This window comes from Thalia democratica, chromosome 1 (assembly GCF_965202585.1).
Source record: "Thalia democratica chromosome 1, ktThaDemo2.hap1.1, whole genome shotgun sequence".
Taxonomy (NCBI): domain Eukaryota; kingdom Metazoa; phylum Chordata; class Thaliacea; order Salpida; family Salpidae; genus Thalia; species Thalia democratica.
Window position 1 is genome coordinate 57,778,924 of NC_139165.1, and position 24,051 is coordinate 57,802,974.

Consider the following 24,051-nt stretch of genomic DNA (forward strand, 5'->3'; position numbering starts at 1 on the left):
AAGATCATAGTGAAAAAAAATAACTGGAATATAGATAAAAACAAATTATACAGCAATCTTGTTTTATTGTACCAGCATATTTTTTTTGTGTATTAACGAATCAACAAACTTCAACTGGGTTCTGTAAAAAATAATTACTGTAATGTAAGAATAGAAGCATAGAATAAAGTAGGTGTAGACATGTTTTCATTAAAATAAAATTAAATAATTTCTACAGATTTTTGCAGGTTGATATTTAATAATAGGTAAAATACATAATGTTAAATCCGACTGTTATAAAACTATATAATATTTGTAGTTATTAAGATTAACAGTCGGATTTAAAGTGTGTTGATTCGTTAACACACAGAAACATATGTTGGTACAATAAAGGAAGATTGCTGTATAATTTGTTTTTAGATATAAGGATGTAAACACTTTTTTTAGACTTAATTAACAGTTGACGGTTTCTAGAACACCTAGAGTGGAACATTGTGTTGTTTTAGGTAATCTGTTGAAGTTACATTTTTATTCTAATTGTTCTTAAAGATAAATTATGATGATTACTTATACAAATAATATGAAAAATATCATCAAAAATGTTTTAAGAAAAAGCAACAATTAAGTTTATTTTATATTTATTAAATAGGTTAATAAGTTAATTGTAAATAGGTATTAAAGTCGTTTATGTTATATCAGTGCTGAAGCTTTGAAACAGTCCTATGACAAGGACTTGAAAGAACTTAATTTTAAAAAGATTAACATGGGTTGTAACGGAGTACAACACATTTAAAGTATCAACACATATTTTTTCAATAATTAACACCTTTTTATATTAATTTTAATTTTTAAATAAAAAAAAAGAAGTAAAGTTTATACTCTATACGACTGAATTAAAGTCCTAAACCGTGGAAGAAAATCCTGAAGCAATTTTACCAAGAAAAACATGAACATTATTTAGAAGTATTTAAAAAAAATTGTAAAAAAGTAAAACATAGTTATTTATAAATAAAAGTAAAAATTTATAATTCGAATAAAAATTTATTTATGAAATTTTAATTTTTTTTTAGCTTAAGACAACTTTTAAATTTTGACATTTTTCAAGTTTTACGCTTAAATCTTTATAATACTCCTAATTAATAAAATAAAAAACAGAGCATCAATTTACACAACTTCATATTGGTAACACACGGTCCGGATTTGTGCAGGAAAAAAGATATGCATCATGCTATAGCAAATTGTTTAGAAGCAATCATGGGTTTTTTTTAGTTCTCAATATAATTTTATACGTTCAAGATTAAATTAATAAATTTTTATTATCAAAAGTTTTGAAAAGTATTTAATATATTATAACTAACGAAGTTTCTCAGTGTGATGAATAGCACAGTTATACAGAGTTCTTTAAAGATGGAAGTACTTCAAAGAATATAGAAATATAATGTATTTTCTTTACAGATGAATAGAAACTTATGTAAACTACATGCATAAATAAACAAACTAATGATAATTACAATAACTATCATTAAAATGCTTTCTTACATATGGTATTAATCTACAAAAATTAACAAAATGCTACTAATGTGACATAATTTTTTTAATATTAGACCATAAATTAGTTTACGCATAAGATTTAAAAAGATTTAAGTTTGGAGTAGTTTTGATGATATTTTTATCATAATCTAACTATAATAAAAGGTATCAACTAAATTTCTATAAAATAGTCCAAATATAGTAGTGTCTATGTAACAATACAGTAGACTACCGCTTAAGTACGCACTTTTTTTGGTACGCACCCCGCCTTAAGTACGCACTTATCCAGAAAGACAAAAAAGTTCTAAGTTTTTTATATATTTTTTATAATTTTTTTATATATTTATATCAAACTTAAATAAACAAATAACCTGAATAATTGTTTTCTCAGATTTTTGCGAGAATCAATTCTCATTTTAGCATTGAAAATCCTAAGATGTTCCCTCATATTATCACGGGAGACATATGTTGGCTTTGGTGGTGGAATTTTTATTTTATTTTAATGTGACATAAAATAAAACTAGTTAACCACAAAAAATAGTTAAAAGCTTTATAAAGTCAAAATAAACATATAAAAAGAAACAACAAAAAACTAAAGTTAAAAAAAAAGTTAATGAGCATATTATCGTATGTATTAGTCATGTAGAAACTTTTTATAGAAAAAATAAATCATTTTAAAATCTATTAAAAAAAATTTCAGATTAGAATTATGCATTAAATGTTAACTTGTTTATTTGGCTTAATTATTTGGTGGCTAGTTGTAAGAAAGAAAACAAACAGCTAAATTTTATATTATATACACTATGTCGTCAAAAAGTACGCACTACTTGTGCTAAGTACGCACTTTTTGGTCGGGTTCAATTTGCGTACTTAAGCGGTAGTCTACTGTAATTGTTAAACTAATAATTACGTCATATTATTAATTTATTAGATTAAAAAATACTTTATTTGCTAGTTTTTCAAGTACATACATTTTTACAAATACAGATGTGTTTGGCTTTTAATAGCAGATTAAAATAATGTTTCAATATTTTGTTTTAATAAATTTTAATAAGCCAGTGTTTTTCCCGTTATGTTTCAACGAAATCGTTTTGTTTTGAAATTTTATTAGCAAAATCTATCAACTACTAATGTTTCAAACTTATAAAATTTTTGTACTTATAGTTTAACGTATGACAGCGTTTAAAATTATTTTATATATTTTAGGTGCGATCTTTATAGAATCAGATTCCATTGACAGTGCTAACGAAGTATTTACCAGAATTTTGTGGAGAAGCGATCCGCAACTTGCTCAATTGTGGCATAAACCTCCCCTTCACCCTTTGCAAGTTTGTTAGAAAAAAGTTTATTATTTAAAACTATTACTTTAATATTTGTTTTACAAAAGCTAATAAAACAGCTTATAAATTAAAAATTACATATTTAGTTTGGATACTAAATAATATTGTGTGAATTGTTAACGATCGTTTAGTGCTTTTGTAGCTTTTTGAGACAATAAGCAGTTTATTAGAATAAAATAGATTAAGTTACTGTTTTTGTCACTAATATAAAGTAACGAATATAAATTAGACTTTGTTAACGATCGTTTTGTGCTTTTGTATTTTTTGAAACAATAAGCAGTTTATTAGAATAAAATAGATTAAGTTACTGTTTTTGTCATGAATATAAAGTAACGAATATAAATTAGACTTTACTAAAAATTAATTTTACAAATGATTTTAGTTTAGAGTTTTTAGTTTTAATTTATTTTTAGAGATAAATGTTTTGTTTTCGCTTCCTTAATTTTCTAAAGTTTAATAATATTTTTTCGCCTAATTTTCCATCTGAAGTTTTTCCAAGCTTCATAATTAGCATCTCTGTTTGCTTTTGTTAATAATAATTTGTGTAAATATTACAAACATTTTTAGTTTAGAGTTTTTAGTTTATATTTTAGAGATAAATGTTTTGTTTTTTCTTCCTTTATTTTCTAAGGTTTAATAATATTTTTTTGCCTAATTTTCCATCTGAAGTTTTTCCAAGCTGCATAATTAGCATCTCTGTCTGCTTTTGTTAATATTAATTTGTGTAAATATTACAAATAAATTTCCTTTAAAAGGGGCAATTGCTGTCCAGTAAACATTGGTTACAAGGTTAGAACTAAATCAGAACATAAGACTAAGCTATACACGACTTGCTAAGCTACCTCAACCTACTTTATACTTAAATTTGCTAATTATAAAAATGTTTTTAGAAACATGATATATAAAGATGATACTGAGCTTTCAAACTATGTTTGTAGCTTATTGCCAAAATATTAATTCAAAACAATCTAAGAGGTAAAACCCTGCCTTATTAAAGTCTAAAATAGGAAGCTACCGTCGTTTAGTATGCGTTAAATGAAATTCTGCCTTTAAAATAGAAATGAGTCCATGCCCGTTAGTAGGCAAAATATTTTTTTTTTATAAGTTTTAATTTAATATTCCTTTTTTTCCAGTCACTTATTAAAATCTTGTGGTTTTAATTTATTTATTTGTAAAACAATTAATATTGATAAATTATATTTTTTATGCAGATCTAAATTTACGTCATAGATTGTTTTTTGTTTAACTTTTTAAGCTTTGCAGTATGTTTTTATTTCATTTCAAAATTCAATCACTTTGGAGCCAAGAGGCTAAATATGTGCTTTGCGCTAATATGCTTTTGTTTAAGCCCAACAAAACTGGCTCAGTAACCAATAACAAGTTTATTATGTGAAATAATATAGTTTAACTTTTTGTAATTAAAAATACAAACAAAACAATCATTTAGACTTGAACAACTGTTTCAGTGCTTTTAAATTTTCTTTAACAATTTTTATTATTATCTATATATTCTAGGATGAAGAACCACTGATAGACAGACATTACACTCAGTTTGCTGCGGGGTTACAAAAGTTAAAAGGCTTTGAAGAAAAAATCGGTATCAGATTTAATCACATCCGATTGCTTGCCAAGGCTTTTACTTGGCGAGATGTGGTTAATGACACCAGGCTGACTCAGTTAGTTTTGTTTTAAATATAAACAAGCACAAAGTAAATTCAGTATGTATATTTAAAAATATTTTATTAACAAAACTAAGAAAAGAATTGGTATCTTCATTAACTTAAAGCTAGTAGGCCCTTAATCGAGACTACGTTTACATAATGTCATTTACTTATTAAGAGGCAAATGCCCTCATGAATTTTTTTTTCTTTCTATTTTTTTAACAAAGTTAGATTTTATTGTTTAGACCAAGAGTCGGCTAGCATTTGGTTATCATGGGCCAAATTTCAAAAAATAAAATATTTGCGGGCCGCAGTCGTTTTTTCAGTCTTTACTCTTTATATATAATTTAATATAACTAAATTAAAAAAATTACTGTAATTTTCAAATTTCCTTTAAACTTATCTGAAACCTTTTTTTTCTCTTCACTTCAAACATGAAAATTTTTAATTTAAATTGAAATGATACTTTTTTGTAGGCCAAATTCCATGCTTTCAAACCGCAGGTTTCAATAGTTAAGTATTTGCGGGCACATTTGCTGCACAGTTGCTGCAGATATGTACAGACCCACAATGTTTAGTGTAGGCTTCGAATTTCTCCTTATATTTACCTAGGACCTGTTTTATCATTTCTATCTTTTGCTCTCTACACATCAAACCTACAGAAATGTGTAAATTTCGATAACTTTCTTTTGCTGGCCACATTTACATGCTGTCGGGCCGCACTTTTACTTTTTATGGACTGCAGTTTGCCGATACCTGGTTTAAACAGTCATATATCTTGTCCTTGATCTTGTAAAACGTTATAATCAATGCATTTTCTTTAATATATGTACACTGTACATTCTTTCAAGCACACATTAAGCATAAGATATTTGTCTAGAACGGGTGTACGACTATCAAATTTGGACAGTTCAAATTCTTAAATTTTTTTTAAGAAGCCACATCTCAAAAAGTTTGAGATATTAAAAAAAAAAAACGGTTGAAACCTTTACTATTAGTAATATCAGTGGCGTCGCGTGGCCTTTTTGTTAAGGGTTGCTGCAGATTGACGTTTTCAAATTAAAAAATCCCTAGTTTTAAACATTTAGATTAAAATCATAATAGTAATATGGAGAAATAGCAATTTTTTTTAGAAAAAAAAGTTGAACATATTTGTTCAGGGTTGCCACTCGGTCAGGAAAAATCAGGAAATCAGGAAAAGTCAGGAAAAATTTAAAAAAATGACAAAAGTCAGGAAAAGTCAGGTAAAATTGGGGGGTTTTGAAAAAAAGTCAGGAAAAGTCAGGAAATTTTATAAAATTTTAAAAAGATTCAGATTTCGTCAGTTTAAATTTACAAAATTCCTTGTTTTCCAAAGCCTTCAAATGGTAAAAAATGATTTAAAAGTCCTTTAAAGTCAGAAAAAAGTTCCAAAGTTTTCCTGGAAATTTACAAAAATATTTAATTTTATTTCCAATGCCTTCACCTGGTATAAGTGAGTGAAATATCCTTTATAAAACTGCAAAAATTTTCTATTAACATATTGGAAAAGTACCCTACTTGAACAAGCAGATTTTTTAAGCTTTTTAGTATTGATGATCTGTAGTAAGTACACTTCCATAGTGAAACTGTGATATATGCACAAAAATTGTAAAAGTTCCTTATATGTCATTTGTTTATCTAGATACATTTATGCTAGGAAATTCTAAAAAATTGTGTCTTTTTTCAGACAAGCTGTGTTTATAAGGTGATAATACAAGTATTTTGCTGATAGAGCTATTTATTACAAACATGAATCATACACAGATGGTTTAAGTGATGTACTGGAAGTTTGATAGTATTCAGCAAAAAACTGTTGTTTTCAACCTGTATTAAAATTAGATTGAAAGATTTTTATAGTTTCAAGTGTTAGACTGTGTATTTTAGAATAAGTTTAATTAAATAGTATGATTTAGAAAAGTCAGGAAAACTTTGGTAAAAAGTCAGGAAGTTTTTCTCAGCTTGATCAGTGGCAACCATGTTTGTTTAATAAAAAAAAACAGATATCTCAAATCTTTCTTAACAATTATAGCTACTTTTATTTTTATTTATGTCCATGTAAGTTTCTGTATTTGCACAATAGTAAATTTACTAACTTAGTTTTATGACTTGTCTAACTAGTAATATAAAACATAAAATAAAACATTCAAATCACTTAAAAAAACGAGGTGCCCCTGCTCGAGTTTTCCCTGCTCGAGTTGCTCCTGCTTGAGTTGTTCCTGCTCGAGTTGTTCCTGCTCGAGTTGTTCCTGCTCGAGTTTTCCCTGCTCGAGTTGCTCCTGCTTGAGTTGTTCCTGCTCGAGATGTTCCTGCTCGAGCTGTTCCTGCTCGAGTTGCTCCTGCTCGAGTTGCTCCTGCTCGAGTTGCTCCTGCTCGAGTTGCTCCTGCTCGAGTATTCCCTGCTTGAATTGATTCTGCTCGAGTTTTCCCTGCTCCAATTTATTCCTTCTCGAGTTTTTCCTGCTCGATTTTTCCTGCTCAAGATGTTCCTGCTCGAGTTTTCCCTGCTCGAGTTGCTCCTGCTCAAGTTTTTCCTGCTCGAGTTGCTCCAGCTCTAGTTTTCCTACTCGGGTTCTCTCCTCGAGTTTCTTCTGCTCGAGTACAACTTGTCTTATTGTTCTCGCGTTGTAGTAAATTTCAAACAACGATCATGATTTAATTCACATGGTGCTGAAAGTTCCTGCAGATCCAGAATTCAACTTTTCAACATTTTTTGTATTGAAAACTTGTAAAAATTTAATATGCAGCTGAGACAGATTGAGCTTGCAGCTCTAGTTTTACGAACATTTTGAAAAACAGATATAAAAGTTTGAAAAAAGCTAATTTAGCAGGGAAATTAACAACGTTCATGTACACATTTGGCTGTATTTTTTGTACAACTTCATTATAACATTACTTTCTTATTTTTTAAGCTAATATAAAAAAAAAGATATAATTATAAAGCTCTATTTCTCAACTTTAAAATAAAGTTACTTTGACGTAGTTTGGGGTTGTACAGTTGAAGCAGGGACCCATTTAAAGCAGCGTGTTTAAAGGCTTAAACTCTAAAATCAAAAATAAAATTTAGCAAAACTATTCATTTTTTTAGGTGGAGCTAGAGCTCCAGCGTTCCACTCCACGCGACGCCCCTGACTAATATACACTTTTTTTTTTGCAAAATTTTAATTTATTTGAAATATAACTAAAATTAAAGTTAAAATATAACAATTTTAATATGTTTTGACTTTAGAAAACAAAAACAGATCTCAACTTTAGAGGAGAAATTATATATATATTTTTCAAGACTTTAATATGCAAACTAAGTTTAGTATTTCTGTTTGAATAAAAAAAATATTTAAGCACTGACGAGGTCTTTGACTGAAATTTAGTTTGCATAATAAAGTCTTGAAAGAATAAATATATAACAATCTTTGGTAATTTTCAAAAATCGTTTTTAATGTATACTTTTTTTGAATTTTTTTTGACTATCATAATCAGACTAATTAGATCTACAACCTATTATACATTTTTTTAAATCATTTGAACTGTCCGAATTTGAGTTGTCATGTGAAAGCCTTGGGGATTACCCCCAGGACTGGTGGTAACTTTGTTGCTTAGATTAAACCACCATGAAGGTTTCATGCTAGTAACTTAGCTAAATCTAAACTAGAGGGGGCTGATCATTAGAGTTCATTTTCTAGATTTATATTTGAATGTGAAATATTTGCAAACACTTGAATACAATCAAGACAAGTAAAATTGTTAAATATCTAATTTATTGCAGTAAAGCAACTATAAAAATCTATTACAAATTTTAAAATCCCAAAAAGTTTGGCAATTAAACAAATATAAAAATCAGCAATACAACAATAACTTAAATTAATCCAAAACCTTAAACAATGTTCAATTAAGCAAACATAAGCATTTACAAATGTTACTTTAGTTTAAATTTCAAACTGTTGCCTAATGCAAAAATATTCTGTCCAGAACCAATACCAAAACTGTGTGACCAAAACAGAAATGGGACTGAACTAAAGTTGCACTAACAATTCAATAATCAATACAGATTAATTTTCAAAACAGTCTGATCAGAACCAATATCAAAACTGGTTGAAAAATTAACAGTAGGACTCAACACCAATGGTCTAGAGCAGTGCTTCTGAACCTTTTTCTAGTGGCGGAACCCTTTTCCAAAGTTCAACTTTTCCGCGGAACCCCTAATTTTAATTTTACATAAAATGTAAATAATTTTTACATAAATTTTTAAATTTAGAAAGGCTTCGCGGAACCCTAGGGTTCCGCGGAACCCCATTTCAGAAGCACTGGTCTAGAGTCAGTAATCAATACAAACTGAATTTCAAAACAATCTGATCAGGGTAACATCAAAAATGGTTGAAAATTTTACAGTAGGATTCAACACCAATGGTTGAAAGTCAATAATAAATGAATAACTATATCAATAACACCCACCTTTTTATTGTTAATTTACAGTAAGACTAATTAAGTGTTTATTGATATCTAATTTCGTTCATTAAGTTTCATTTGGATATTCACTTTACTTTTGGTCTTTTAAGAAACTGCCTTTTTAACAAGGATGCATTGCATTACACATGTAATCTTGAACATAAGTTCCATAGTTTTAGTTTATCCTAACCGAAACCACATATATAGTCTGCTCTATGCTCCTTAAAGCTGCCTTCTTCTCAAATCTAAGCTACATTGGGTTTTTGGTAGAAAGATTATAATTTATCATATTTATTGTTATTTTATGTTTACCGTTATGTAGTTGGTTCTAAGCTTACAGTTCTAAACTAAACATAAAAATCGAGTTTAGAATAACAAAAATTTATTCAAGCAATAACTTATAAAGTTTATACAAAGTATTGCTTTTGAATTCAATGTGTTTATTTTATATATTAATCTTTCTAGTGGCCACAATGAAAGACTAGAATTTCTTGGAGATAGTATTTGTAATTTGATTACATCAAGATATTTGTTCGACCTATATCCGGTTCATCATGAAGGTTCATATCTACGTTTCAATTTAATAGTGTTTTTTGTTTAGTATGTTAATTTATATATTTAAATTAAATGATTTGTTTTTATATTTGAATAAGGTTTTAATTTAGTTTTAAATTATTCTATAATTTTATATACTGTTCAAATGTTAGCTAAGATAAAAACAAGCTATTTTTTTATTTCTTACACTAACAGGTCACCTGACATTGCTGCGATCAACTTTAGTTAATGCTAGAACTCAATCATTAATTGCTAAAGAACTTAAATTAACTGATTATGTGATTTCGAATGGTAAAGCTATCGGTAAGATTTTCTATAATTTAAAAAACCTTATTTTTGTAAAATAATTATTTTTATTGGAGATAATTTTGTTTTTTATCAAACACACAACTTAGGTTTATTTTAGATTAAGTCAACTAAATTGTTTTTATTAGCGGTTAAACTGATTTAACATAAATGATTTTTTTAAAACTTACATTATAAATGTTTAAAATCTCTTTTTTTTTTCTAAGTAAAACCACTTAATTAAAACTATAAACCTTTAAAACGCAGTAAAAAAGTTGGTTCAACCAATTTAGAATTCTTCATAATTCTGAAAACTTAAAACTAATATTTCAAATTATTTGCTATTTATTTAATATTATTTAAAAATGTTACCGTACAGTTTTAGAGTTTTATCCTATAACCAAGTGTCGTTCGTTCAATTTTGTATATTGTTTAATTTGCACGATTATTGAAATTACCTCTACAATTTTTATTATTATTTTGTGGTTCAATATTAAAAAAAGAGTATGTTGTTTTACTGTAATTGTATTTCTTTTTTTATTATTTGATATATATTTCTTATTCACAAAATTATATTTTGAATATAAACACGTAATTGTTTTTTAAAACTTATGTACAATTTTTTATCATTTTTTATACATAAAATTCAATGTTTAGTTTATATATTTTTAACGTGAAATGCCTACCTTACCGGTTAAGCTAAATTTTACCAAACACCAAAAAATAGATAATATTTACTTATTTTTGATAAATATACGATCTATTCTAGTTTATGTTATAAACTTAACCAAAATGTAGATAGATTCCGAGAAAAACTGATTTGTAAAATGAGTTAGTCAAGTGTAATATTAAATAAATTTGTTTATTACACCGTAATTTTTGCTTACTGGATAAAAAAACGTTATATGTTAAAATAATACTTAAAATTTAATATTAGTCATAACCAAGGTACAACGTAATTTTTATATTACAGATTGGAGTGAGAAACATCTTGCAGATTTATTAGAAGCATTTATAGCAGCACTGTACTTGGATAAAGGTCCAAAAGTTGTGGAGAGTTTTATGAACGTTATTGTTCATGTAAGGCTTCCTGTAAGTTTGTTCTTTTTTATTGACTTTGTAAGTTCTGCTAAGTATTAGTATACTGTTCGTTGAAAATTATTTTAAATGTAGATAGTTTAGTATTTAATAATTCTTATTGATCTTAAAATGATTTTGATTAGAAATAAGTATTTACTAAAATGAGTTAGAAACAAAATTTTTAACTTTTTTCAACCATACAGGAATTTATTAAGCGTCAAAAATGGAATGACCCAAAGTCATGTTTGCAACAATGCTGTTTAACACTCCGAAAAGAAGGCGTTGAACCAGATCTACCGAGCTATTTTGAGCGCAAGTCCTATCGAGGTTTGTTTGATATATATACTGAAATTTTTGCAGTTCAAAAACTTTTATCGCATATATGCACATACTAATATTGAGAGCTATTTATACATAAATAATAGAAATTATTTAAATTTTAATTAAAATATACTAAAATATTAGATATCATTATATTCAAAAACTTATTGAAAAATTGAATTCCACTAAATGTATAATCGTCTGATAACACGTTTGTGTCTTCTGATAACACATTTTATTGATTAGTTGTTGTGTTTAGCAAGGGATTACTTTTTTAAGTATGTTTACTAGTTAGTACCCTAAATATTTTCAGCAGTTTGCAAACGCGTAGCATGCTTAGTAATCATTTTAGAGACGCTACTGGCTGAAAAAGTCTTAGGTTTCATTTTATTAGAACTCATAGTTTATATTAAGAGCTATATTTATTGTTAGTGGTTAAACTAGAAAGTAATTGTTTAAACTTAGTCTATAGCAATTTTAATAGATAACGATCTACGGAGTACTACTACTAGGAATATATTTGGTTTCTTGTGAAAGTGAAACCTAGTAAATAAATAACAATAATCATCACTCAAATAAATTTACTTTACAATCTAAGAAATAAAGCAATAAAAAAGAAAGTCACGCTGTGTACAGGTCGGATTGGAGTTACTTTCGCACGAGGGGACATTTTACCACGAAGACTATTTTGCACGAAGCATCACTTTTGCACAGCGTCAGTTTAAAACGGGTTTTAACTAATCGTAACTCTGACCCTAACTCAGACTCTAACCCCAGCCCTAACTCTGAACCTAGCCCTAACCCTGAAGCATTAGTGAATTCGTGCAAAACAGACCCGTCCCCGTACAGGTCAGAGCTTGTAGGTCGCTTGAATGTGCAATTATTAACTAACTTTATAAAAAATACTTTCTTTTCTCGGCAGTTTGTATTGAAGTAAGTTTAAACGGCCACTTTAAGCGTATCAAACGACTTGAAACACCAAAGAACGGGTTGTTTTAATTATCAAAACAGACTGAGCTATACTGGTACCCGAAGCTAGGTTGTTTTGATATTCAAAACAAACAGAAAGCTCGTTCTGTCGCCAGCGTTCAGATTTGAAAAGAAAATTTAACAACGTAAGACTACCTTAGTTTCCAACAGTACTTGTTCAATATTCGAGATTATGTTCTTTTAGTATATCAAAGATACCGAAAATTAATATTTCTGAATTTGTTATTATACTTATTGTTATTCAACCTATTAAACATTAATTACCAATACTATCTCTAGAACTTAACCAACAAACTTAATGCTGTGTATGTACTGAATTCGTTAACTAGTTCTTGTTTGTTGTAAAGTTCAAAACTCCTTTCAAAAGAAGCTTTTTCAATTAAAAAAAAAACAAAAAACTGAAAGTTCACGCCTATTTTTTCCATGCTTTTTCTTAAAATATTTTTCAACATTATAGCTTTTTTTATAACTCTCCATGAAAGAGCGGGCACAGGGTGACCAAAAAACCTGGAAACCTAGAATTTAACAGTTTAGGCAAAAATCTGGAATTTCGTACAAAACTCATGAAAAACCTAGGGTTTTGTAGAAAAATTGTGAAAAACGGAAGTTTTTAAATTTTTAACAATTTTGATATAATAAAAATTGTAATTATCTTCTAACACAGCGATTCTTAACCTAGGGTAAATTTACCACTGGGGATAAATTCCTATGTTTTGGGGGGTAAGTTTTTTTATTACGAGTTATGTAAATTAATGTTTGTTAATCGTTTTTTAATTTTTAAGTTAGTATTTAACTGTAATTTTTCTAAAGGAAAAAAAAAACTGTAAACTTTATAATTTTTTATGTATGGTAAGCTTAAAGTTCAAATTATCTTGATTTTTTCCTCAAAAAAGATTCCTTCTTTGTATATTGGGGGTACATTTAGTAATTACCTTTCAAAAAGGGGTAAAATATGAATAAAAGGTTGAGAATCGCTGTTCTAATATTTTGCGATATGAGATATTATCTGGCGCTTCATATTTAGCATGCACGAGTACGAAATTTTCAACAGTTTTCTATCGAAAATTTTATGGTACGAGTACATTAAGCCAGATAATGTCTCATAATCGAAAAATATTAGAAGATAAGGCAGAGGAACGAAAGCAATGTACTGCAGAGATAAATGCATGGTGGATTGCAATTGTTTATTAACAAATTTTATCTATAGAGTGACGGTAATAACATAGAAAAGTAAGCAGTATGTTGGCTCATCAGGTTTATTGTTTAAAAGTAGGTACACACGGCATAAATGTTCTATTAACAACAGTAAATACAGATTAAAAACTACGCTTTCGAAATATATTTGGGATTTGAAAAATAGAAATAAAGATTTTAGCATTAACGAGGAAACTTTAGCACGAACAAAAAAATTCAACTTATAATATGGCTGCACTCTCTGTTGCTCTATATGGTTGCTCTGCAATAAAGAAAAACACGAGACCTCAAAGTTAAACTCAAATCTAGCTTTAAATAAACGAAACTAACTTTTTATTAATATTAAACTTTTTTCAAGATTTTATTTAAAATAATTTAGAACGTTTATGCAAACTTATTGGTCTTGTAACCGTCATCAATTACGTTGATGTTAGGTTGGTTTAGCTGCTCTTAAATAAGATAACAAGAAACGGTTATTTAAAGTATTACAGACGTTCAGATGGAACGCAGGCTTAATTTGATATACTAGTACTTACCATGAAAATAATAATATAAAAACTAGTTATTAGTGCACGTGATTTTATATACAACATTAACAAACACATCGTGAAATGAGTGAAAGAAAAGAAACTAAAACCAATGACTTCTGATAAGAGCCCAGTAGGCACATATACTAACTACTAAACATGTTGTTGAATTGTACAGAAAATAGACTGGACGATCAATTCTTCTATCCACATTATATCAACAAAACCCTTCTTGATTGTTCATCATACGATTCACAATCCTATCGTCGACACGTCGTTGTGTGCGTTCTCTTCCTCGGCAGTTATACGCCGACTCGCGTCTCTCCCGTCACTAATCCGCCGACTCGCGTCTGCAAGCTAAGTTTTAAACTCTTTCTCTCAAATTTACTTCACGTTTCTTTTTCTCATTTTCTATTCTCAATACTAGTTGTGACGTCACTGAAAACATCGAAATTCTTTAACTTTAACTCTTCTGAAATAAAACGAAACATAAAATGTAATGATTGGTTCGTTACAGTCTTATATTTTTTAATGATTTATTTAGTGACATAACAATCCTTGACGTTTTTTGCTTAATTTCATGTACATTTTGATTTATGTTTAAGTTACTATTTGATAAACAAACTGAAGAGCTGTTCTGTCTAACAGAAAAGTGAAACAATTGTATTTTTAAAACGTAGTGTTTTTGTTATTACAAGTCTTACTAAACTCTTCATGCTATTTATATTAAATAAAAGTTAATTAGTTTTTCGAATAATTGTAGAATAAAATGTTTGATCTAACTGATTTAAAGTGATCACTTAATTATCTGTACTATTTTGTTGTGTTAAAATTGTAGGTAGTTGTGCTGTGTGGATGAGCCAAGTGAAATTCAGGGGAAATATAATTGGTGAAGGTGAAGCTTCTAGGTTAGTAATATATATGTATATATATTTTTTATTCTTGTTTTCCTTTTTTTAATCAAAGTTTATTTAATAATCTACAAAATAAAAAGCTGTAAAAGTTGTTGACGTTAATTACTTTAAATCACAACAGCGTTCACAAGGCGCGGATAGCTGCTGCGGAAGATGCCCTTCAAAAAAGTTTGTAATTCAATTTTGTAATTAACTTTGATTAAATTATAATAGAGAATATAACGTTGTTAACTTCTAAGCATATTCTTGTATGTTTTTTCGTAGATTTTTGTGTATCTAATTACAAACATAGAAATACAAAATTTTTCTAGTCTTAGTAGAAAATGTTTAAAATATATATACATTTACGAATAATATACAATTTATAAGTCACAAAGCTTTATTCAATTACATATATTTACTAATGAGTTTTTTTTATTCTTAACTTTTACAGACCATTTCAAGCAATTGGATTGGCAAAGGAACTATGTAAAAAAGATTCACCCGGACGAAAAAGCTTTAAAAGGTGAAGTTCTTTATCATTAAGGATTTAAAGTTTAACTTTATTGAAATCCCACATTTTTTTGAATAAATTTGTGCAGTCAAGTGTATTTAAAGTACTAGTTGCCATAGGTATTCGTTAACTTTTTTAAGAAACATAGGCTTCAATAAAAATGTTTCTTGTATTTTTTTTCCATTTTTTTACATCACTGACAGTTTACTAATAATTTAACTTCATAGATGTACATAAATAATTGAGTTTTTCAATAACATTACCAGAAAAATAATAATTTAGAAATAGTTGTTACTGTGACATGGCTTAAAAAAAAGTTTATAATAAAAATGTTACAGTTTTACTGTGACAACTAATTGTCATTAGACTACAACATCATACATGTTTAAAATTTTTAAGGCTTGTTTTAAAAGTTTATCAAAACATAAAAAAAAATTATTTGAATGGGTTACTCCAAAAGTTATAAAAGTATTTTAAGTTGAAAGTGTTTTTATATTTTATAACTCTAAATTCCTAGATTATATATAAGTTTTCTTTAAATTTGTGCTTTGCTTATAGTGTAGAGAAACGATTAACTTTACAAATATCCTCATTTTTATTGTCGCCACTAAAAATTAATATGTTATAACTTAAAAGTTAAGTCAATATTTGTGCTTTTTAAAAAATATTTAAGGTTTTTTTTTATAGTATATAATATATATACTGACATTTGTACATGATATACTTTTGTTAGAATATTATTCTCAAATTGATTTTCAGTTTAATAAACCGGTATAATAGTTTTATATATATACTCAATGTTGTTCAAATTAACTACCATGTTCATAGATAAAAGTAATTTTTAACAATGAAACTCGATAAATTTCGCTTAAATTAGTCTTTCCTAGGTTTATTTTACTGAGAAATTAAAAGGTAAATAGTTGAGTTTGAAAACTGAGATTAATAGAATAGGATCTTTTAAAGATTTCATAACCATTTTTCAAATCTGAATTAAACAATCGTTACAACAGCAACAATTAAACAGCACATTATTTTTGTAGTCATAAATCATAAGTTATAAACATGTCGTTGTTTGTATATTTTAGAGTCACTAGTATTAATGAATGTTGTTCTATAATTGAAAATTATATGTATTTCTACCTCTAGATAAAACTTAAAATTTTCAACTCGACGTTTGATAGGGTTTGTGACGTATTGTGTATGAGACCAACCGTCGACCCGATGAAATTTTTTAAGACGCTACGCCTCCACTTGAGTTAAAAAATCTACTTTTCTGTATGTAACAAAAATTGAATTGTTTTTGTCAAAATATTGTATAAAGTTTTAATAAAAAAATAAAAAAAATTTTATCTAAAAAATAGTATTATTCCTGATTTCATATATAATGAACATTAACTTTTAAACGTCGATCTGTTTATAAGACAATGTTTGAGAGGCAGAGTTTTAAGACATGTTATTAGGGTCAGTAATAGTATTCAGCTTGTATTTAGTGATCTACCGGTTTCGGATCTTACTTTAAAATTACAATCTTAAGCGTTTTCAATTATGTGTAATGCAAATTGAACAAAAATTTACACATTATATTAGAGTAGTATATTACTACTAATTTAATTTAAAACTTTTGAAAATATCCTTCATGTGTAATAGATAAATCCACTGCTATAGTTCAAATACTTTGTTTTAAAGACTAACAAATAAGTTATAAAGTCATGAAAAAAAATTATTAAAAACTACATACATGAGCACCCAGTTTAAATTTTTTGATTTGATTACAAGCTAAATTTGTGTATATACTTTAAGTTTTTTATTTTTTTACTGTAAAATAAAAATAGACATAAAATCAACTTTAGTATCAAATGCTTTTAAAATGTAGACTCGTTTTACATTTGTCTCTATGTGACATATCAATAAAGTCAATATTTTATTACAGTCATTCGTTCTATATAAATGAGTTTGTAGCAGTTTTTCATTAATGATGTACTAAAAAAATAATATAAATAAAATTTCAAAATTACTGAGTTGTGTTTATACTTTTAATAAATATTAGTACTAAAACAAAACTGTTAACTAGTGTTAGTGTATACACCAAGTTGAATTAGGTTTTTAAAATCTTTGGTTGTTAGTCTGATGGCTAACTAGCGTTAGAAAAGTGTATAATAGACTTTGCGGAAACAAATATTAAAAACTTAAAACACTTCGTTTATAATACAGTATTTCGGTTGCGCTAGGAAAGGGGTCGACAGCCTTATATAAGTCGCGAGCCAATTTAGTAAGAAATTTTTTTTATTGTTTTATTTCTTAGTAACTTTATTTTAACTCCTACAATTTTTTATTTTAGTTTTTGTTGTGATAATGACAGACGTTAAATGTAGATACTCTGGTGAAATAGAAGTTAAAAAACAAAATTAGGTTTATTTATATTTAAAACTTTATTTAGTAAAATTAACTGTTTTTTATTTTTTGAGACGTCTATAAAATAAGTTCAAGCACTATTAGAGTATATACGAAAAAGTTAAAACTTAAGGGTTGCTACATATTCAGACAAGTTTGATATTAAAAAAAAACTTAGTATAGTTTGAGACTTTTTTATATTAGGCTAGTTTGATTTTAATAAAAAAATTAATTGATTAATTTTAAGCTTAAATGAGAATTAGTTTGTTTAGTTTTTAAAAGTTGTTGTTTTTTCTTACTTGTGCTCTAATTTCTTGTGCTTAAAGTTCGTTAATTTTATTGTATTGATTTGAGATGTTGGTTAAGATTTTTCGCCACTCATGATTTCAGTTAAGTGTCAGTAATTGTAATACGGTTTGGTCAGGTATCCTAAAAAGCTGGATTAAGGGTTATCTAAAAACCTAGATTTTTTTAGTGGTTGGCCAAAACTTAATTGACAATCATAAGTGTGACAGTGACTACAAAGTTGATAACTTTTTTAGATTTAAGCGAGCTAAAAAATCTGTTCAGCTTCATATTCTAGAAGCTGTAAGTATACAGTTATTTAAGTTTAGTTTATGTAAACAGAAAAGTTCGTTTATCAGAATATACTTTTGAAACCTTTTTTCGTAGGCAGTTTAATAAAACAAAGCTCGTTAAATATTTCAAAGTTTGATTTTATTATTGTCAGTTTTTATTGTTGATTCGATATATTATGAATTTAAATTTTTAGTCTAATTTTTCTAACTGAAAAAACATTAGGGCATTTGGTGGTCGCGGGTTAAGTTTTTAAAATATTCGTGGGACGCAGTCGTAGTTTCAGTTTTTACTATTCATAGCAGACCCAAAATATGTAGTGTAAGTAACTTATTTCTAATAAGTTTTACCTTTTTTTTTCTCTTTACTTCGAACCTTATAGTATCTAGTGGAAGTTTCAAAATATTTGATTTATAAGCCACATTTACATGCTCGCGGGCCCTTCATGAGCCTTATATGGCCCGCGGGCCGCAGTTTTCCGACCCGGTTCTAGCTCTTGATTAATTATAAGTTTCCAATTGTACACTCTATTTTTACGTAGTTTCATATTCTATAATTTTCTTGATTTTAATTAGTGATGTACCGGACCCGAATCTGGACTTTTTTTCAAGTTAGGATCCCGCCGGACCCAGATCCGGATAGTTTTTTCAAATTAGAATCCGGCCGGAACCGGATCTTTTTTTCTTATCAAGATCCGGCCGGATTCGGATATCAGACAAAAGTGGCAATATCCGTCCGGATAGTGAGTCCGGTACATCAGTAGTTAGAAGGTTTTTAATTTTTAATACGACTGCTATTATAAACAGACATTATGTTTTATTGATATTTATTAAAGATTAGCCTGAGTCAGAATGGCCTGAGTCAGAATGAGGTTTTTTAAAATTGAAAAAAAAAACTTTAATCTAAAAATAAGTAGAGCAGCTAGCCACAAGGTTGACGATTTTAGGTAATATTTACAATTAACAATCTGAAATCAAGTTCTTGAACAAAATTAACTAGAAAATCACAAAATATTGAAAACTGGATCAGCCTAAACTCATTAAAAATCTAAAAGAAAACTAGTCTGAGTTTTTCAAAAATCTTTAAACTAGCCTGAGTTTTTATAAAAAACTAAATTAGCCTGAGGCAGCCTAAGATTTTCAAAAGTTTTTAAACTAGCAGGGTTGCCACTGTTTAAGTCAAAAAAAAATATCTAGAGTGAGTTTAAACTAGTTTGAGTCAGAATGAGGTTTTTTAAAACTGAAAAAAACACTTTAATCTAATAATCAGTAGAACAGCTAGCCATAAGGTTGACAGTTTGGTAGTAAAGTTTAAACTTTACAACATAGGTAAAGAGTTGCATTTCTGAAATGCTTGTTTCATAGTTAAAATATAAAAAATGTAAATTAGTCACGTGTGTAAAATGAGCCGATCACGGTAGGTGTTTAATTTCAACTGACGAAAATGACTCTTTTTAATTTACACAGAGTTTGTTTTTGAAAAAAAAACTTTTCTGTATGCTCTATTTTACTAACTAGATCCGAATCGGCTGGATCCGGATATCAGACAAAAATGGCAATATCCGGCCGGACCCGGATAGTGAGTCCGGTACATCACTAATTTTAATATACTTTTATTTCAGTAAACTTTTGTTGCAATATTTGTGTTGAAAAATTTTAGTCGAACGATCTTTACAATTAATTTTGAAATGTGTGTTGTTAAACGTTTTTATAAAGCAATGCACTATAGAAAAAGTTTTTTAAATTTAATAATAATAAACTTTTGTGTTTGAACAAAACTTTTCAACAAATTCTAATCAAGCACTAATAATCTAAAAATATTAGAGTCAGTTGCCGTAGTTAAAGTCGCCATTAGTGTAAAAAGAGCAGAGCTTATTGGCATGCACAAGAAATTCGATGAACCTTTTAGAACGTTTGTAATGTAATCAACATTTCATTTTATAATTTTAAAGCGTGAAAATAAAAATGGCATTTTCTGTAAAAATAAATATTTTTTACTTGTCACTTTGAAGTATCGTAAACAAATATTATAAAAATAAATTAAATGGCTTTATTACAAGAAGTTACATTTTTTGAAATGCTTATAAAAGAACATTTTACTTGCATTCTCTGCAGTAATTGATGAAGGCGATGTGCTTTAGTGTTTTGTATTACAAACACAAGACAAGATTTATATAAAAATGCTTAAATCAGTCCAGGACACAGTCAATTTTTTTTTGTGATTTTTCTACAGCATCAATAATTAGAAAAAATAAAATGATAGTTGCCAAAGACCTGGAACTAAAATTTTTGAAAAAGAAAACTGGAATTTTGAACAAAAATCACTTAAAAACCCTGGAATTTTCAACAAATAAATAAAAAAAAACCTGGAATTTTAAACAATTTTTAAATGTTAAGTAGTAAAACTTCGATTTGCCACGAAAACTATCGTATACAGTATACTACCGCTTAAGTACGCATCACGCCTTAAGTACGCACTTATCCAGAAAGACAAAGTAAAGGATGTTATACTAGAACTTCTAAAAATTTCCTGTTTTTTTTCCTAAATTTTCAATCATCAAGTTTTTCCAGATTATTTTATGTTTCCAGGTAGAATGGCCAACCTGCTGAGTTAGCCTGAGATTTTCACAACTTTTAGACTAAGGTGAGTAATCCTGAGTAGTCTAAGTGGCCTGAGATTGTGACAGTCCTGTTATTAGATGTTAAAAAACTAAATACTTATGTAGTGGTTGCAGAAAAGTAAAAAAAAAATAATGATATTTGAACTGTAATGCTATAAAATAAATAAATCTAGATGACAAAGTTAAAAAAACCTACAAATACAAAATAGTTAAGTCATAATTTAATTTAAATGTACATACATTGATGTTTTAAAAATGTTTGGTAAACACAATGTAGTTTGGTACTTTCCCTCTAACAAAACAAAATGTAGCTTAATATTTTTTTTTAATCATTGACTGACATTGACTTTCTATATTAAATGTATGTATTAATTATGTAGAAGCTTTTTATAGATAAAATAAATCATTTAAAATCTATTAAAAAATTTTGCAAATTAGAATTATGTATTAAATGTTATTTAAAATAAAAAGACTTGTTTATATGGCTTAATTATTTAGTGGCTAGTTGTAAAAAAGAAAACAAACAACTATATTTCATATTATACTATGTCATCAAAAAGTACGCACTATCGTGCTAAGTACGCAATTTTTGGTCGGGTTCAATTTGCGTAATTAAGCGGTAGTGTACTGTAGTTAAAAAAATTTTGTCATCACGATTTTTTTTTTATTAAAAAACACATTTAAAGAAGCTTTAACATATCTTTTCAATGTCGTTATTCTATTCACAGTTTTTTACCTTACACTAAATACATCTAAATTCTAAGCATTTATCTCATATTAGATTTTATTTATCAAAAAGCTGTGCATTGCAAATTGATTCTAATAAAATATTGTTTCTAATGACTGCGCTAAATGTTCGATTTTGAAATTTTCCACAAAAACTACGAAGTTATATATTAAACAATGTTACTTTTAAAATTTAATTTTTTAGTAAAGTTGAGGGAAGAAAAACCAAATTCAATTACATTCCTTTTCTGAAGCAAAATGTTACTTCATATATTTCCATGTTTAAAAACTTATTACTTAACATATTTTATAAATTTAAAATGGTAGTCTAATTTTTGATTTTTCAGTCAAAATTTCTAAAAATTTATGCGTTAGTGTTAAACAACTTAGTTATGGATTTTGCATTAAGATATATCAGTATAATTTTTTAGATTAAAGTTTGTTTCCAGGTTAAGTTAAAGGTTCTAAACTGGATTTTTTTTTAAATCAAAATTATAAAGAGAAAGTTTTTCAAACATAAACAAGTGTATACTTATATTACTAAATGATAATAAGTTTATTATTATTATTATATTGTTTAATGTGCAATGTTGGACTCAGGCATCAAAACCTGAGCCACTTAAAAAGGACACACAAAAAGAGAAAAAGAAAATAAACTTATATTCAAAATTTTAAGATAAATTATATATATAAATATATATAAACATAATTTAAATGAAAACACAAAGTTAAACACAATATTTATCAAATGATATTATTGAAAGTTTCCTTGTTTTGATATTTTATGATTTTTACATATAAGTTCACTATGAAAAAATTTCGTTTTATTTTATAAATATTTATTACACTTTATATTTAAGAAATATAAATAAATGATATTTGAAAAATAAATTAACGTACTATTTTTATGACTTATAAAGGTTAAATTTATCTACTTATGGGTGAAATTTATTGATAAAAATGTCAAGATTTTTAAAATGTTTTAAATTTAACAATAATATTAAATGTGTTGAACTTCATTTTTGTATACTTATTATTTGTTTTTAATAAAGTCCTAAAAGTGTAAAGTTTTTATCTAATAAAAACATTAATTTATGCAAATAATTTCTGAATTGTGAAAAATATTACCAAAATTATAAATTTTAGACCTATCAAGCTTATTTTTGAGTTAAATTGTGATTTTTTAATACTTATTTTAAATGAAAGTTTTTATGGGTTTACACATGTGGCAACACATAAAGAATTATAGGGGTGTGGAGCAACATAAATTGCCTTGTATAAAAGTTATTACTCATACCTGAACATTCCATTGATTTTTGAAGTTTTAAAACAACTGCATACTTTGATATAAAGTACAATAATATTAGAGGCAGTTCAAATTGCTCTGTTACCGCTATGACGTCATCACGCGTTATTTCAGGTGTTTTAACTTTTTGCAGATTCGTAACTTTTTCGAGCTAGCTACGTCCCTGGTATAGTGTGATGTAGTGATCATGTATCTCTGGCTTTTTAGTTAATGTAAATAACAAATTAGTTTTCATTCGATTTGTATACTAATCTATATGTTTCTATACCCTATCTACCCTATTGCCCATAAGCAGTCCCTCTATTGAGATACTATAACCCTCACCTCTTACAATATCTTCTCTTAGATTAATTGGCTTAAGGTTTATATTTGATATGTGATAATCAGCATCGATACCTTCTTCAGCATCAGTAACTAACCTCAAGCGGTCGTATACTGACACAGGTATGGATTTCTTGCTGCTAGCACTCATACTCAAGTATAAGTGATTAGTGTTACTAATCGTGTTAGTGAGTGTGTGTTACAATTAAACGTATTCTACAAAAGGTATCATCTAGCCTATAAATAAATGCTTCATGTATAAGTTAAGCTTAACTAGGTTAAATTCTAGTAAGTAAACAAATACGAATTAATATTCAATGTTTATTGTACAATGTATGTAAAAATCTACGATCTTTAAAAAGAACCTAAGCGACTCGCTAAATGAAAATTAAGAAGATTAGCAAGAATATGTACCAATGCCCAATAACAAAATAATGCTTAGTAAACGACTCAAAAGTACGTCTTAAACATAATCAAAAGTAGTGCTCGAAAAATAAACACATACGCCTACCCCTACGAGAAAACAAATTAATGCCAACTAGTATTAACGCTAACTTAACCACGCTACGGCTACAACGACTCAACTACTACGCTTGATCTCTCTCGCGGTGATTTTTATACCGTTTTTGCGTTTTTTATACTCTCTTCCGAGCGATATGTGCAGATACCGTTACTATACGTTTGCCACTCGAGTTCATAGTAAAGAAAAAACTTCTAATTTTACCAAAGTTATTTGGTGTAAAGTTGGTAAATTGACTAAGTTGAACGGAAAATGCAATAA

General features: G+C 27.6%; 1 protein-coding gene across 1 annotated transcript in view; it reads left to right on the forward strand.

Annotated features, from left to right (window-relative positions):
* LOC145849148 (uncharacterized) overlaps nucleotides 1-24,051 on the forward strand; it is a 60,352-nt gene that overhangs the window by 30,097 nt on the left and 6,204 nt on the right. The window contains exons 22-31 of the mRNA XM_082954248.1: nucleotides 1,135-1,237; nucleotides 2,716-2,837; nucleotides 4,365-4,525; nucleotides 9,437-9,531; nucleotides 9,722-9,829; nucleotides 10,785-10,903; nucleotides 11,095-11,218; nucleotides 14,762-14,831; nucleotides 14,959-15,005; nucleotides 15,271-15,342. Coding sequence (XP_082810374.1) covers nucleotides 1,135-1,237; nucleotides 2,716-2,837; nucleotides 4,365-4,525; nucleotides 9,437-9,531; nucleotides 9,722-9,829; nucleotides 10,785-10,903; nucleotides 11,095-11,218; nucleotides 14,762-14,831; nucleotides 14,959-15,005; nucleotides 15,271-15,342 — 1,021 coding nt within the window. The remainder of the gene's footprint in view (nucleotides 1-1,134; nucleotides 1,238-2,715; nucleotides 2,838-4,364; nucleotides 4,526-9,436; nucleotides 9,532-9,721; nucleotides 9,830-10,784; nucleotides 10,904-11,094; nucleotides 11,219-14,761; nucleotides 14,832-14,958; nucleotides 15,006-15,270; nucleotides 15,343-24,051) is intronic.